Source organism: Amblyomma mixtum, chromosome 1 (genome assembly GCF_055824585.1).
Source record: "Amblyomma mixtum isolate Tamu chromosome 1, ASM5582458v1, whole genome shotgun sequence".
NCBI lineage: Eukaryota > Metazoa > Arthropoda > Arachnida > Ixodida > Ixodidae > Amblyomma > Amblyomma mixtum.
The window spans coordinates 322,269,697-322,287,174 of NC_143012.1; the positions used below are offsets into that span (position 1 = coordinate 322,269,697).

Genomic DNA, 17,478 nt, shown 5'->3' on the forward strand with positions numbered 1-17,478 from the left:
TTCACAGCAGGCATCAAAACCTTTCGTAGCGGCTGAGTAAAAGGAAACCTAATTTGCTTTCAGCTTTAACGCCCTCCCTATATAGGATACAACTTAAAAAAACAGCCGTTGCTAACACTGGGTAACGGTTCGCGGCGTTCTGTATTACTCCGAAGGCCAATCGCAACACTAAACGAAATCAGCTTTTTAATGTTTCACTATATCAAACAACCCACGTATCAAAATTCTAGAGCTCATAATCTTTTTCTTGTGATATGCTTCTTGTTAAGGTAACAAGAGACGTTTAACCAGCGGGCTACTTTTTCGTCGTGGAGGAATTCTGTGCGCGGAGTTTGATAGTGGGCGGAACTTCACTGCAGACTTAGTTGTATCTGACCTAAAAAAGCGCACTTCGGCGTCATCATACGAAGTATAGGCTGAACGTCTCGATTTTAGACATGTATAGTTGCCTCGAGGGAGTTGACTTTTTGCGCGATTTACATATTCTGAAAAATTTTGACCAAATGCACAACCTTGCAGAAGAAATATTTTATTGTGATAAAGGCTACAACAGATTACCACGCAAAGTAGCCAGCACTCGGTTAGGGGTTTTAACCGATAAGTCGGTACATTTGAAGATACTCTTTCGTCTAGCCGATACGATGCGAAGCAGCTTTTAGGACTGCAAGCCGCCGCAAGGGCTCAGTGGTTATGGTGCTCGGCTGCAGATCAACCCGGAAGACGCAGTTTGAACCCCAGCCGCGGCGGTCGAGTTTCGATGGAGGGAAAGTACTAGAGGCCCGTGTACTGTGCGTTGTCAGTACACGTTAAAGAACCCCAGGTGGTCGAAATTTCCGGAGCCCTCCACTGCGGCTTCCCTCATAGCCTGAGTCGCCTTTGAACGTTAATCGCAGTAAACTAAAAACCAAGCATTTGGGACTGAAAAACAGCATTTATATTTAGACGATAAAGAAAATACTAAGCAAAGAGGAGTTCTCGGTTTTTACACCTTTATTTAGCAGTGTGTGAATATTAGAAATTTCCGAATAGCGAATAGAATATTCTCCTATTCTATTCGATCAACGAATCTAATAGTGCGTGTTCAAAATTATTTGAAGTGAATCGATTACGATCTTAAGTTTTTGAATATAAGTTCAAATAGCGCACGCCGTAGTTTTCTTGAACGACTGTTACAAAAAAAAGGACTCGCTCCGACGACGCACAGCATGCTTGCGCGGTCTATCTGTACGTTAAGGAGTGTGCTATCGCTGCGAGACGTTCCATTTTTGTGACGGCGTTCTTGATGCTCATACATACGGCCTCCAAGATGGGTGACAATGAAGGGTTCAGCCAGGTTCAGCAAGCCCTATCTTCATTCCCGATATCGGAGGCTATGTATCATAACTCTCTCCTCTCTCATCAACTGAGCTTGTTAGACGTCGTTGTCAGGATAAGGCTCTCTTGCCTTGAGTGGAAGGGAACGCTCTAGGAAGGGAGGGATATTGAATCGCGCCTATGCGTCTAGCCTTATTCAACGAATCTCTACACGCCGAGCCGCTGCCTTTCGTGTATGTTAGCTACGAAGCCCTGCGCGAATGTGTCGAAGGGACAAAAGCGGGGTGCTGATACCGGCAACAGCTGTAGTCTTCGGTGTGTTCCATACAAGGTATAATAGAGCTAATACCTGTTGTCCCTGTATTTAGAGGGTTAATGCCATCGGCAGTCTGAAAATGTTTGGTTTTGTTTATGGGGGTTTAACGTCTCAAAGAGTGTTCCCGCAGGTTTGCGATGGGGTGCAAGCTTTCTTCTGATCTGGTGTGCTGGCTGTCTGGGGTGAATGTTAGGAAAAATAGGTTTTTGCTTTTGACTCTACCTTGAGAACAGATCAAACACGTTGGCCATGGCGCTCTAGCTTTGGCCAAGCTATCCTTGCGGCCGTTAATAATAATAAAGAAATCAATATAAATACTTTGAACTAAGGTTAAACACGTCGTTGTTTTGCGTATACTCTTGATGGCGCTAGAGGTTCATTTCTAAGCAGCAGTCGACCTTGTTAGCCAGTGTGCGCGCGCCTCGTATGTAGACCTTTTGTTACTCTTTAGCGAATAGTGTTCCGTACGGCGAGGCAAACAAACATTGGGAAACGCGCTCCAAGCGCCTAGTTCGGCAGCGAGACAAGAATTCGCATCTGTTTCGCGTGTTAGAAGCAAGAGGCGCCACGCCGGCTCAGTGGCAGGGTCTTCCAGGAGTCAGAGGCGCGGATTGTCGAACCTAATGAAGCCTTCGCCTCGCTATCGTTCGGCTTACCACGTACGAGGAAAATGCGAGTTCCACGCGAAACGCTACCCCTTTGCATTCGCTCTCGCCTGGCTTTGTTTTCGGGAGCCGTTCAAAGGAAACCGCTTCTGGCGAAAACGTCTCGTTATACCTCGTGCGCACTCGTGAGACCCACCGTTTCTTTCCGAGATGGGCTTCTTGTTAGCGAATAAATAGCACCGAAACGGAGGTTAAGCGCGGCACTTGGGTGTATTAGATTATAAGGAATTGCGTTTATACGATCGAGGTGGTGGATACGCGCTCCGGGCATGATTTAAGCGTCACCCAAGCGCAGCTACAACTGAGAACGAAAATAGAGAAATATGTGAAGCGTACAGAAGCGCAATTTGTTCACATGTTACAGCAAAAGTGGATTTATTAGCAACCTATCAAAGGGAAAGAGGAGAAAAGACTGCTAGGAAAGCGGAAACCACCGGCGCGTGGTATTTCATGTTATACTGTGATCAGTTCTGTCTAACCTTTCCTTCCTAGTGAATAGGCCTAATTTGTTCCAGGAATGACATATGAATGTCACAATAATTGGTGTTCCGGCAACAGGCAATTCAAACAGTTCCTTAATGACCCTATTTAGGGAAGAAAACAAAGACCAAAGTACTAAGGGATAGGGAAAAGATAAAGATTTGTGGAAAGATAAAGGGGAAAGATTTGTCTTTTTAAATGATCTGGGCAGGTCCTCTTCTCTGGTATTATTCGATCACAGACCGAAGAACCAGACAGGCATTGCAAGTTCGGTGCTCAGTTTAATTTTCCTTGCACAAAATGTCACGTGTTAAATCGTACTCGAGTATCTTCTAAAGAGTTTCTCAGTGTACTAAGACGGGGGATAGTTCATCTTAAGCACCTCCGGCAATTCTGCTTTGACAGAGGGAGAAAATAAAGAAACAACTTCTTCGTGATCTGTGTTAGCTTGCGCTTTACCCAGTGTATCAAATTATTTGGTGCAATTTCTTCGCTTAGTAGTCATGAAAGACATGTCGTTTTGGTCTGTGTAGATGGACCTAATGTCAAGGCGGGCATTTTTTACATGATGGAGTGCAATTAGAATATTACTAATTAACTAGAGCTGAGAAATAATCATTGTAATTTTTTTCTTTGGGGCAAAAGATTATGTTGAAAAATGGCGTCGGAAAGCAATGGGCGGAGGGAAGAAACGTCAACATATCTACGTCATAAAACACATGAACTGCTTAGGTATTTACGGCATTCCAAATTAAAGCACCGGAGTGGTACTTGAAGCGTCCGTCTTGTATGCGGGAGGTGCGGGGTTCGAACCCCAGCGTCGCAAGGTACCCATCAGTGATACAATTTGTACAAGCTTCCCCTGGCGTGATGCCCAAAAAAAGCGGCCAAATAAAAAAAAATTGGCAAAACTTCTGCCGTTCTGCACGAAATAATCGTTCAACAATGGCAGACCAAAATACGCTTCTCTTTATATGGAAATGACTTGGTCTCGCCACGCTAATGACCTCGACGGCTTAATGACGCGCTGCACGTTTAGGAAGATAAGCGACTGAGACAGGCGGCTGTGGGAACTAAATGGGCCTCGACAAAGTTAAAGCGTGAGTCGCTCTTTGCTCAGTAGGCTCCGAGTTGAACGCTGTCGTCAGCACCAAAGTATTTGCATTTTTTTTTCGAATGTTTACCCTACGTTTCCACTTTGCCTGATGTGACGCGCTCAATGTGACACGCAACAAGACAGCAGCTCCTGATGGACACAATAAGCCTTGTGCCAAGTGGTGAGAAAGAGGCTGACGCATCGTAGACGGCTTTCTATCTTTTCATTTGGGTTCTATCTTTATTTATTGGCCACACCAGGCACAAGCAGCGAAGCAGAAGCTGTGGTTATGGGATGTCTCACCTCGAGTACTGATTGCTTTTTAGGTCATTACTGACAGTGAGTGTAGTCCCATTGCATACCATCATCGTACATACAAAGTGTATCTGAAAACAAACGAGTTATCAGCGCATCACTTTTGCAACAGCTTACTTATCGAAAGTTATCGTGCCTTACCCCAACAATGGCGAACGCATCAACATCAAGACGTTCTGTCAAGCTTTGCGTCAGCATAGGTAATGGACGGAGGCGAAGTGTGTATGACTATATATAATCACAAAAAATTAAATTCAACGAAACCTAAACATTGATGAATACAGAACTAGAGTGGCCACAGAAGCGGTACATGGGATGCCACTGAACCGTTTCTGCTTTTCAATGCAGGGCCTGTTCTTGCTGTTCCTGCTGGGGCTATCGGCCACATGGTGTGGGTCGATTTCGACCGCCGCTATACTGGCAGTACGAGGGGGTACCCAAAAGAAACCGGACTTATTTTTGTTTGAACTTATTTGTTCACATTTTAAGCACAGACCTTCAATCTCCTTCAAAGAATTCCCCACTTGCAATGATAAGCTTGTCGAATCTTTCATTCTAGTTTTCAAAACATTGTTTAAATTCATCTTTTGTTGTGCTTGACAGTGCCCCCGTCGTTTTTTTCTTCACCTCAGCAACATCAGCGAAACGCTTTCCATTCACCTATTTTTTAATTCTAGGAAACAAAGAAAGTAGCACGGGGCAAGGTCAGGAGAGTATGTGGGTTGAGGAATAGGATTCATGACATTTTTGGTACAAAATAGCCGTAGAGACATGGCTGTGTAAGCAGGGGCATTGCCATGATGGAAAAACCAGTCACCCGACTGCCACAAATCTGGCCGCTTCCACCGCACACTTTGCCCAATCTTTTCAAAACATACAAGTAGAAAGCCTGGCTAACTGTCTGACCCTGTGAAACAAATTCTCAATGGACGACTCCTCTCACGTCGAAAAAACAAATCAGCATTGTTTTGAGGTTTGGTTTCACCTGACGAGCTTTCCTGAGGCGAGGTGAATTTGAAGTTTTCCATTGGCATGATTGTTGCTTTGATTCAGGATTCGATTCAGGAACACTTGAGTTGTCCCCATAGCATCGTCCTTGTACGTCTTTCTTAATATTTCAAGAGTTTCCATTCAACTTTTTCCGAGCAAAAATCAGAATTTCAGCGGCGCACGCTGTTCACGAAAATCAGCCATTGCAAAAACGACATTAACACAAAACAGTCGTCACTCTAAAACTCTGCCTAAACTAGTCTGACCTCCTTCAACGACGGCACTCGGCTTACTGACTCTGGAATGTTCGTTCTATGCACTCCTAGTGGCAAAACGCGGTACCACAGAAGCTTTGCCGACCAAAAAATTCAGTCCGGTTTCTTTTGGGTACCCCCTCGTATAAACTCCATCGCGGCTGCGCAATGGGCATGGCTGAATCGTCATCAAGGCACCTTGACTGTCCGCATTTCCTTGACTCCGTAACTGAGCATCTAATTCCAATCAAGATTCCCGCCCGATCGAGACCAACACCGCTTACCAGCCGGTACTTACCCTCATCAGTCCTTCAGCAGGCACGGAAGCAGTACTCGAGACGCAGGGCCGAGTTATTTCGGCTTTCATTCCAGGTGTGACAAGTTTTTTTTTTGTACGCTTAAAAACCAGCAACCCTAACTTGCTACTGCTGCCATGTCTACAGGTCTTTTACGAAACCTTACTTGAATGTTTTTCAATGGCTTCTTTGTTATTACGAGCGGGTGACACCGAAAGTAGCCCCGGACCCATTCTTCGGCCAGAAATATTGCTTGAAGTCGATGCATTACCTAATTATCTGCTAAAACAAAACAAAACAAAATGGTAAAAAATCTTACAGAAGTAGTTGCGGTGCGCGCAGAGGTTGGAAGTTTACTCGTGCTTTGCGTAGTTTTAAGATTCTAAACGGTCTTCACATGCACGACCATTGCTAAACTCGAAATGTACGGTCGCACTAGTACCGGACGTGAAAGCAGTTAAAGCAGAAATGAAAAACTGGAATTAGTCATCAAAGGCTAGAAGTATTGTAAGATAAATTCAAAAACCATGAAACACTTACTGAAGAACTCGCCGCCCATAGCAGAGTATTACACTCTCGCCTTGATGAATCTGATGATAGGTTGTGACGGAATAACCTAACATTTTGTGGAATTTAATTCTTTCAAATTTGAGGCACCATAATATGACATGGTATTCGTTCTTCAAGATGAGATTTTAATATTCTGCTGAAGGTTGGCGAGTCGGTATTAAATGAGTACGCACCTGATTGCATTTAATTCGGTGCAGTGGAACGCGCTCACCGCTGAGGCACCTGTTAAAAAAAGAAATAGCGTCGAACCATAGTGAGGTTCGTGAGAGAGAGAGAGAGAGAGAGAGAGAGAGAGAGAGAGAGAGAGAGAGAGAGAGAGAGAGAGAGAGAGAGAGAGAGAGAGAGAGGGAAAGGCAGGGATGTTAACCAGAAAGGATTCCGGTTGGCTACCCTGCACAGGGGAAGGGAATGAGGGGAATTAAAGAGGAAAGAGAGAAGTAACGGGAAATAATCACAGTCTGTCAATCAAGGCAGTCGCTCTCAAAAAGCGAAAGAGTGCCTTGTAAGCCTTGATGGCAGTTGACTGTTGTGGCCACGAACCGAGGATCTTGACCTCTGTGAAAGGGCGAGGGTCCAGGCGGTCCAGAGCACATCGCAGCTAGTGAGGTTCGTGACTTTTAAAACAAAAGAAGGCTCTCACCACGCAAGGAATTCAAGCAAACATACATTTTTATATCCTGAGATTATTCCCTGCTAACCCACCTCGCCCAGAAAAAGCTGATTAATTTCGTAAACGCTCCATTTGCTTTCAATCGCTCTCTTTCATTCGCTCCGTTTTGGTTTCGACAATTGTTACCCATAAAACCCCAATTGTGCATGTTTAATGGTCTAGTTCAGTCTCACATGACGCCTCTCTGTGCATGCCTCTCAGCTTGCGCGTATTTGTTTATACGTCGAAAAAAGCCGTGACGCGTTTGTGCATTATAAAGGGTTCTGTATGACTGATAGGAACAAGATTAATCTTGGACGTCGGTTCCGGCTTTTATTTTGAAAAAAAAAAAAAAAGACTAACAAATATTGGCTTCCTAAGAGCGTCAAAATAAAAAAAAAAAAGGTATTTCGTCACTCATGCCAAGTCATTTGTTGTCACGACAGTTTGGTTTATCGACCTTCGTCCGAAAAAAAAAAATATACTAAGTAGGCTGTCTTACACGTCAAGTGAAAAAGCAAGAAAGAAGGGCTTCGTTTCATAAAAACACAGCAAAGAGGCGCGCGTGGTCCGAGCTCCGGCGTTTGCTTTTTGACGCAGAGCCCACGTGTTTTCATCCTCTATTTTGCATGTTTCTCCAGAATGCTGGCAGAGAAGGGAGAGAACGAGAGGAAAAAAAAAAAGACAGAGAGAAGACTCGTGAATACTGATGTCATGGTGCTGACGTGCGTAGCGCGTGCCTTGAAAACCCTGTTGCAAGTACAAATTCTATGCCTATCTATACATGGTTCAAAGTTTCATGAAAGCAGCACGGAAAGTTTGGGAAGAACGTTATACATATGCTTGACACTTTGCATATGGGAGAGTGCTAGAGAGGAATGAGAAAAAGAATGCATGCCAAAAAGAATAACTCGAAGCAAAAAGCAGGAAGACCATGAGGGAAAGAGGGGGAGGGCATTTGATCCCGCCTGCTTCGAAATTTGATCCGCCTTGTATAAAGGAGAACTTTGAAACTGAAGGTTTTTTTGAGCGATAAAATAATGAGTTAAAATGGCTCTTCAGAGCTTCCTTCTATTTCGTTGGTTTTTTATTTAAGAAGTTGCCACGTGCTTGCTCCGCTGACATTTTCTCTCGCGATATTGTATGATAGCGACTGTTACCTAGTTTTCTAAGTGGTTGTGTTGCCCTGAAGACTAAAAAGAAAAATGATTCTTTTTTTCTTAAAAAAAATTGTGAAAACTTTCCTAACGTTTCCTCAAGGTTTTTAGAGGTTGACACTGGGCGTCTCTGAGAAAGAACCGGTTAAATAGTGTCATTTCTTACGTATGGAAATGGAAGCTCTTAGCCTCGCTGTGAAACGCAGAGGGCATGTTCGATGTGGCGCAAACTGATTGACTGGTACAACAGATGCTTGCTGATGAGGAAAGTCGGGGGCTTACTTTGAAAAGGAGCACCCGGATAAAGCGGCTCGTCGAATGCATATATGGACGCTCCGAAAAACGGATTAAGAACATTTTATTCCCACTAAATTCTCTCTCCCTTTCTCTGAGTGGGCGAAACCCTAATAGCGCCGCTTGCCTGCTTTTTGTTTTTCGGACGAACGTACGCCATTTTAGGTGCGACAATAGTACTGTTAGCTGGCGAAAAGAACCAAATAAAGGTGAATAAACAGAATACTATGCCCCAGAGAAATGAGGAAGAACAGGGCTGGGCTCTGGAAACGTGACTTCTACGCCCTGCGGATAGGCAGCATTTGTCGCGGGTCGGTCGCCTGGCTAATACCCGTAAACAGAGCGCGGCTACGCATCACGCCACTGCACTTTCATCTGCAGGAATGATGCCCACTTCACCCGCGCGTCAACGTCACGCTCAACGCGGCTGTATGCCCGGTGGTGAATGCCATGTGCGCGTGCGTGCGTCGTGTGTGTGTTTGTGTGTAGTTGCGTGTGAAGTATAGCTTACAGACTGCTGGAATCTGGTCTTGGTCAGCTTCAGAATGTTCCCTTCGTAATGTGATGACCGGCAGACGCTAAAAACACAGCTTCGAAATCAGCTTAATTGCTGCTCAACGCGAAGACCGCGGCAGCGTAGCTGATTTAATTTAGATTTCTTCATCCCTGTTATTCACCTGCTTCGGGTATTGGGATCCTAAACAAGAAAAACGCTTGGTTTGCCGCACAGTCTGTGCATGAATAGTTTTAGTATTCAACAATGACACCAGATGATCGCCTTTTGCCATCTGTCATACGTTGCGAAACATCCATTCAGAGCTCAGAAAATTGCGTGGTCTTCCGCAAATTAACGAAGTGTACTGATGGTCCAGTTGGTCAGATATACTGTCTGAACAAAGGACGCAGCAATGAGAGACAGAACACGCAAAAGGCGCAAGTGTAAGGCCCGTCGTGTACTCGCTTTTCGTGGGTGCTGTCTCAATGCTGCGTTCTTCGTTCAAACAGTAAGCGTTTCGCAGAACATGAGAAGCCTGCTTGTGAGCATGCATTAAGTGACACTTGCATCAAACACTTGTCGTTTCTTTGGGCGCCTGATGACAACTTTCTGGACGCTTTAATAAACCACCGTCCAGTGTCTGCCGCCATATCTGTTTTCACTCGGAGTGACGCAAATAAATAAAGGGAGACGTAAAAATGAAGAAGATACTTATACAAAGAAACTAAAAACTGAGAAGAAACACTAATTCTAATAAATTCCCATTTTAATTCTGTGCACACCATTAACTATTAAAGACCGAAAGAAGCCCGGCTACTTCACCACGTCCAGGGGACAACGCCGTATTGATTTCTACAAAAAGGCTGGAGAAATCAATATAAATGAGCGCTGTCGAAACGAAACAGCCGAACATCGCGCACCAAGTGTTATCTTTTTGAATTGCCAGGAAGAAAAGTAAAATAATCTGAGACACACACAGAAGCTGCAAACAAAATATAGAACTTTAAAGCTATCGCGAGGAGGTCGCGATGGTGGCTCTCCCGGGAGACCAGAGTTTATTTTCTCCGAGAAACTCTGGTCTTGTGGAGCCAACAACAGCGACGAGGAAAATAACCTGGGCCAACGTATCCGCTATGCACCCTGGCCAGTCCCCCGCCGTAGGTGTGTGCCATTAAGTCTTAGAACATCATCATCATTATCATTAACTTTGGGTGAAAGAACTTCGAGCTGAAGGGATTGCAGAGGCCAATGCTTATGGCGATAGTGGCATTGTCCATAGGCGTACTCCGTACGCATGATTCTGTTCTCTCAGCGCTGCAGTCTCATAGAAAGACCGAAGGACCAATGGAAGGACAAGAAGCCCGAATGAATCCCCTTTTAGCCGGGGCAGTGACGAGTGCTACTTTGCCTAGTAAATTGAAGGTGTTTATGTATTTCATATTGTTTTCGTTTTTGACTTTGAGTTATATTGTTTATCCCCCCTTCTGCCTTTCCAGGCTATTGTTCATTTTGTAAGCTATATTACTTTGATTTGAGTGGCGGTTATTACAGTTTCTACATGCTGCTTTTATGCCATCAGTACTCTATTATTCTTTTGCTCGTCATTACTGCTGAAGTGTTAATTTTGCTTTACTATCCCCAAAACCCAAAGCTGCTGGAAAGCTCACCATGTCCTCAACATGGTGAGCTCAACATATTTATTGCTTTTAAAGGTTCTTCCGTATGCTACACAAATATCATCTGCCGGTTCACATTTATTTATAGCCTGGTTTTAAGGTAATGCGATCTATCCTCAAATAGCATGGTGCTGCCTCTTGAATTATCATAAAATATCGCCTTTCGGTGCATTCTTTTTCAGCACTTCAGGCAATGATCTTTTTTGTTCCCATTTTTTGTCTCCACTTAGCTGTCTTGGTTTCGAGGACTTTCATTTTTGATGTTTGTGATAATTGCCCTTTTCCTGCTGTTACCAGCGTAGCTTATCGTAAGGTTTCTAGTCGACAAGCATGCAAAACTGGGGAGTTGGAATTGTTGCACGTTGGACAAATAGCGCAAAAAAGATGACGATGAAAGAAAGGGGTCGAACACGAACACTTTCTAGTCCTTTTCCTCCATCGTGTGGCCTTGCTTTTACTGTGCAAATTTCTGAAGACATAGGGTGTCCACCCTTTCTCAATTCATCTTTCGTAATCTATCCTCACACGATGTTTTGTTCTGTGTTTCCCGTGCCTCAAACAAAGAACAACCCATATCGCCCTGTACAGCTTCGCTTGTATTTTCATAGGTCCCTGTAGACAATATGCCCATCGTTCTTTGGTTAATCTCTAGTCTTTGTACAACTAATTTTAAGCACAGTACCGGGTTCACAAAGGTCTGCCCCGGAGCCCTTACAACCTTCCACAGTCCTCGTATTACTTGTATCCCCGTAGACAAAGTGAACAAAGAAGGGGAAAGCCTCAGGGCGCTTGCCGACACTTAAACAAGACGACTTGTTTTCGTTTGGGCAAAGCGTTCGTCATTGGCGGGGTTTATATAGAGTCTTCACTCCGATGAAGTAGGCCCGGTGAGGTGGAGTAGGGCGTGAAATGAGAAGTGTTAGGATGGGGAGTGTGAATCTTGTCCAGGCATGATGATAGCTAAAGAGAATTAACCGGTTCAAGTGCAAAACTATGAAAAGAAATACGCCAGCTCAGTTCAGTTCCTTTCTGCTGAGCTGGCGTATTTCTTCCTGAGGGTCCTGACGGGGCATCGCTGTCTCCTGAAAGGCTCGTGCACATCTAAGAAAATCTCGTGGTCGTCATGACGACCTCCGAAGTGTTGTTTTTCGCGACGACGAATTTTCGCGGCCTTTGGTCTCGCCAGAAACAGGTGCAACTCTGTCGGCTTTTCCACAGCAGGCGGCTTGATTTCGTGGTCGTCCAAGAGACGAAGATCGAGAATGAGACGGAAACAGAGAAGGAAGTAGTGCCCTTTTTGTCTGATTATAATGTTATCGTGACGCACGTTGTGGGCTTTTAAGCTCGTTCTTTTTGTTTCTGCGAAAGTCCCTTCCTTGTTGAGTCCTGTCGCGTAATACCGGCACCGTAGGGCAGTAAGTAATTTGCGATTTCGTCCTCTACGAAAGCCCTCGCTACTGATATATGCTTTGAAATTTTTGTGATTTGTTTGAAAGTCGCTCTCAGGCAACTTTCAAACGGATTGCTATCCTCTGTGCTGAGCCTCCTTGCTCCCCTTTCAGTTGTTTTCGTGTTATTCAGGGTCGCCGCTACCTGGCTGCTGTGTGAATAGCCTCTGCACATAGCCTGCTCACTTACATAAATACCTGTAATACCACGTTAAAAAAAGTTCTGTGACGCAATGGATCAGCGCTGTGTTTTTGAACACGAAAGGCGGCAGTTGGGATGCTTTTGTTCGGGACAACTTTTTCTCATTTTTTTAATGCCAAGAATTAACAGTGCGCAAAATGACTTATCTTCGCTAGGTGTGTATGCGTTAGCCTTGAGATTGTTTTCTTTGATGCTTTCGAAACAAAATCGCAGTTTAAAAGGCTGTGAGGCGAGACGGGAGGCGGAACCAGAAGTTTGGGTGCTGTACCGCTGATAATCGGAATTATGCCAATCCAAACCCGGTCTCGGTCACCTCAACCCGAAGAACAGCGAAAAGTCAGAGAAAATTTGTGTGTGGATCTCGTTGCAGTCTTCGCTACGCTGTAACAACTAAAAACGATATACACCTCGCAAATACACATCCTACAGATACAGCTCTATAGTTCAATAATCTGATTTCACTCTTTCACTGCTTTTACTGCTAACCCTATGAAGTGCTCAGTTTGTAGCCTGGTTCAAATACACGAGCATAAATGTATGTAAATAAAGAAACGTAATTAAAACAGTGAATCCTCCCCACTGCTACGCTTTTGAATATAACAGTCCCACTCAGCTTGCCGTATAAGTCCCAGGAACACAAAGCAGAAAAGGGAATTTCACTGTTGCGTGCATACTTGGTAAGCTGTCAAAACGGCACACCGCTACGGCGCCATGGCACACTTATGAGTCGGGTTCATCTGGGAGCCCGCCGGACAGTTGTAGGCATCGGCAAAGTCAACACTGTGCATCATCGGAACGTTGCACATGGTTGCTCCGTTCTGCTGTCCGCACAGCAGGTAACAGCTGAATACGAAAGCCAACCTGTCCGTCTTAAAAGGAGGCAGGTTCTTGACCAAGGCGTCGTCGTTATCTATGCTTGCTGTCCGAAGCATAGACGCCACCACCGGAACAGCTGCCACCGCTCCTTGAATGTCAAGGTCCGGCTCGGAACCACTGTCGCTGGCGAGACACTGATGGTTGCGATCGTAAATCTTGTGGAAGTCGACGTGGGACTCGACGTAATCGTAGAAGACAGCAGCTGCGAGGCGCGAGCCTATGCCTCCGAGCACGATGCCTCTATGTGCGTCGGGAGCGTAGTACGGATAGTCCAGGTGCTCAACCAAAAGCGAAAAGCCCTTGAACTTAGCGAAGTCCTTCAGCCCATAGTTGATCAAAGAGGAGTCGGCTACAGACCGATTGTAAAAATAATACTCATTCAGCATCTTCCAGTTGGTCACTGGCTCGCTTGTCATCTCTGGGTAATCGTAGTACGCGGTAGGGTACTCCCGGGCTTTCGATTTTTTGAGGAGCGCGAACAGGTGGCGAAAATTAGCGTCGCTCATGTTTTGCACCACCGCTGCGCGACGCGGCGACTGCGCGCTCTGGTGCAAGTCGACGGAATAGGCATGGCGCACATTCTCTGCTAGTCGCTCCAAGTTTCCCAAAGCGTGACGTTTCGAAATGAGGAAGAAATGGTTGATGTCATAGCCAAAGAAGGTAAAAGTTGACAGGAAGCAGCTCTCCTGCAGCTGTTCGATGGCGACCTCGGTGCTTCGGTGGAAGCTAACAATTATGTCGAAGCTAGTGTAAAGTACCAGGCTCTGGACGCAAAGTGTTTCTATAACGTCGTTCATGGGGACCTCGCCAATGGACTCGTGGAGGTTGAAAACAGTCGTGAAGCCGTCCACGTCTAGGAGGACTATTTCACTCAGATCTGAGAAGGACAGGCTTAGATGTCGCCTCAGCGCGGCCTCCCACCTGTCACGAGGAACGGATGGAGTAAGCCTAAAGAAGGAGGCCGTGTCATTCTTCGGGAACACTTTGGAGACGAGGCTGTTAAAAATGCTGGCATTAGTGTATGCGTCAATAAACTCTTCGAAGCGCTCGAAGTGGTCGATGATTTCCGTTAGCCGTCTGTCATCAAGGGCACCAAAAGCCTCGTACGTGGTGCGCAGGTGCTGGAGCAGGTGACGGGATTTAATGTGTCCCCGTAGCGTTCCGAGTAACTTCATAAAATCTTCGCTGTGGCTGACGACCAGCGCTGACCCATTCTCGACAGTAATCTTGAAGACGACGGGCGTAAAGAGGCTCCGTGACATGTAAAAGAGAGCGTTGAGGAAGTCCGGCTTAGGATTCCGGTTGGGCCACACAACTCCACCTTCGGCGAGAAGCTTTTTCACACCGGCCACGTGGGACGTGTTTAAGACGCTGAGGCATGCCTGGAAGAATTTGGTTCCCTTCTGGGTGACCTTACTCGTGACCGTCGGGAACAACTTCATTCTCTCCACGGCGTCTGCAATGAAGCGATGTAGCTGCATGCGTTTCACGGATATATCGTGCGACCGTGTCCACAGGCCGCACACATAAGAATAGTAGTCGTCGCATGGGTCAGCGTCGTTGTCGATAGCGTCTTCCAAGAGCTTCTGGTAGCGCAGGCACGATGGGGTGCTGCAGGTCAGCTCGGTCAAGGCAGCAGGCTTCCGCCGACGTGCAAGGCGCGTAACCGAGAACAATATGGCGCCCAGAAGAACGACAGCGAGGAAGGCGGCCCACACCTTGGCGAAGACGGACATCTTGCCTCTGGTAGACCGCATTGACTGACAACACATGCGTTGAGAAAAAGAGAGGTAGGAAGCACATCAATGATTATTGAGGTTAGCTGGGCAAAAATAATAAAGTGAGAAGGTGCACTGCTCGCTTGCCAGTGGCACGACACGCGGTACCGCGGTACCAGCTGGCATCAGTTCTCTAAGTGGACTTTTCACAAACGCACCGGGCTAGTGCTTGAAAGATCAGTGTCATCGCAGGGTCTCTTAGTGGGGCAATACAAAGTCACCGATGCCGCTACGCTTCACGCATAAAAAGGCCGCCGTGGTTGCTCAGTAGTTATGGCACTCAGCTGCTGACCTTAAAGACGCTGGTTCGGTCCTGGCCGCGGTGGTCGAATTTCTATGAAGGCGAAATTCTAGAGGCCCATGTACTGTGCGATGTCAGTGCACGTTAAAGAACCCCAGGTGGTCGACATTTCCGGAGCCCTTCACTACGGCGTCTCTCATGGCCCGAGTCGCTTTGGAACGTTAAACTACCATGAACCATATTTATTCCGTTTTGACAGAAAAGTCACTTCCCACGGATGAGTGCGCTAGCGGACAAGTCATGGACTCCCATCTGGGCATCGTCATGGCTAAGAGTGTATCTATATTTTCTACTTCCTCTCATAGTGCGAAGAAGTCTGGCACGCGATAAATGAGATGTGTGCTGGCGCTCACCAGGAAGGTGGAAGTGAAGCCATGCCTCTCGCCCGACATCGTGGTTCGTTCGCCTGAGGTGGCGTGCTGGTTTTCGGCTCGGCCAGAGCTGGCGGCTTCTGCCGAGCTGCGAAGGCAGATTACAGCAATCCTTTACACGAAAGACACCCTAGTCAACCCTTTTTAATTTTTTTCATCAAGTTGAAAGTGACAAGAAAACTAAATCCGTAAAAAAAAAACCGAAATTAAGATAAATTATTATATAACTTTTTATCGACTATTAGCCCCTATTAATTGCCTGATATGTTCACAGTTTGTGCCTTGAGAAAGGTTTGCTTTAAAGGGGTCGCAGTTCAATACGATGTGCAGTTTTCCGCCCACTGCTATCTCTGGCTACTACGTTCAAGCGGCTGGATTAACCATCTCCTGGTACGTGAAGATACAGATAATGATTGGAATTGATACGACACCTAGTCGTGGCCCCTTTCGTGTCAAGGAAACCATAAGTCAGTTTTCCGTCCACTGCTATCTCTGGCTACTACGTTCATGCGGCTGGATCAACTATCTCCTGGTATGCGAAAGTAGAGAATGATCGGAATTGATACGACATTAGTCGTAGCCCCTTTCGTGTCAAGGAAACCATAAGTCTCGGTATGTAACCTATGTGTGCGCAGTGGTTTACGAATTCCCTTTCTTTTGCGACTGTTTATATCGGATAGTGGACGGGGCGCTGGACTACCATTCGTTTAAAGAAACTTTGGGAATCGATCTATAGACGCACATTCCCATGCAGCTACGCATTGCAGGGTCTGAAAAAAAATGTGCCTTCTGATTTTAGATAAAACTCAAAATTTTATACCGGTAAATAGACTCTCGTACATGAGAGTTAATTGTTCGAGGCATATATTATAAAGAAAAAAAAGAAACGTATGCGTGAGCGATCCCTCGATATTACTTGCTGATTGCAAGGCGGAGTTTCTGAATGCGAGGTTTTGACGACAAAGTTACTTTGATTTTTGATGGCTTCTGTGGAAGATGTGCTTTTGGTTTAGTGTATATACGTTATATTTGCCCCTACTAAATTCAGTTGTGAGTGAGCGGGTGTCCCGTCTACTCTAGCTTCTGTTGTCCGTACTATTAGAGCAGTACTCCCATTGTCAAAGATGCAGATGGACCAGCTAACGCAGCTTGCCGCTCTACTCTCGGATGGGAACCGTGCCCTAGCCAATCGCCATCACCAAAGCGACGATAACCAAGACGCTGGGCAATGAAGACCTAGTCTCCCGCACGTAAACGTTTAAATATCCAACGATATGCCAGGACAGTCTTCGTACTCTGTCAAAAGTTCCTAGGCCAGCGGGTTTGTTTTTGGACATTGTAGCTAGGCTAATATTAGCGACATCTCAAGCGCTCCAAATCTCATAGCAAGGAGAAGATTTCTCCTCAGCCTTCAAATACCATGCGTGATGGGCCTTCCACCGCAATGCCCAGCCATGGTCACCAGGTTACTTTTGAAAAAGAACAGCACGAGCTCACACCCGGGGCTCCCGAAGGGCCACTCAAAATGTTTAGGACTTGAATATGTGAAGTTTGAAGTGAAGCGCGCGAAGCCTTCGTGTTAGCATCTTAAATAATGACGCATGCGTGAATTAAAGCTGCCATGACGTTCAAGATTCTCTGAGGACGCCGCATAAGGACGTCGTTTTGAAGGGGCGGTACAAAACAAAGAAGGGGCGCTTACTCGAAAGGAGAGAAACGCTATCGAAGGCAAAGCCCACGAAATGTTGCCTGACATTCGACGCGGAACGGCGGTGGGTGGGTGAAGGCAGCGGTAGTGTGAAATCATACCCTAGGCGACGTCATAACCGAGCTTCTCCGTAAAGCATCAACGCTGCTTCGAGAAGACTGCACATCGTCGCTGATTTATTCGGCGATTACGTTACTGGTTTCAATGCTAGTGCGGAATGACAAAT

The 17,478-nt window shown here is 45.9% G+C and overlaps 1 protein-coding gene across 1 annotated transcript; it reads right to left on the reverse strand.

Annotated features, from left to right (window-relative positions):
• Positions 1–11,637: 11,637 nt before the first annotated feature.
• LOC149372707 (neprilysin-1-like) lies at positions 11,638–14,879 on the reverse strand. The gene has a single exon (XM_089586923.1). The coding sequence runs from the start codon at positions 14,864–14,866 to the stop codon at positions 12,920–12,922; it is 1,947 nt and encodes a 648-aa protein (XP_089443049.1). The 5' UTR covers positions 14,867–14,879; the 3' UTR covers positions 11,638–12,919.
• Positions 14,880–17,478: the final 2,599 nt, after the last annotated feature.

What these genes read in the sequence shown, in the direction of transcription:
- LOC149372707 (XM_089586923.1), bottom strand. Translation starts at nt 14,866, where the DNA reads ATGTGTTGTCAGTCAATGCGGTCTACCAGAGGCAAGATGTCCGTCTTC.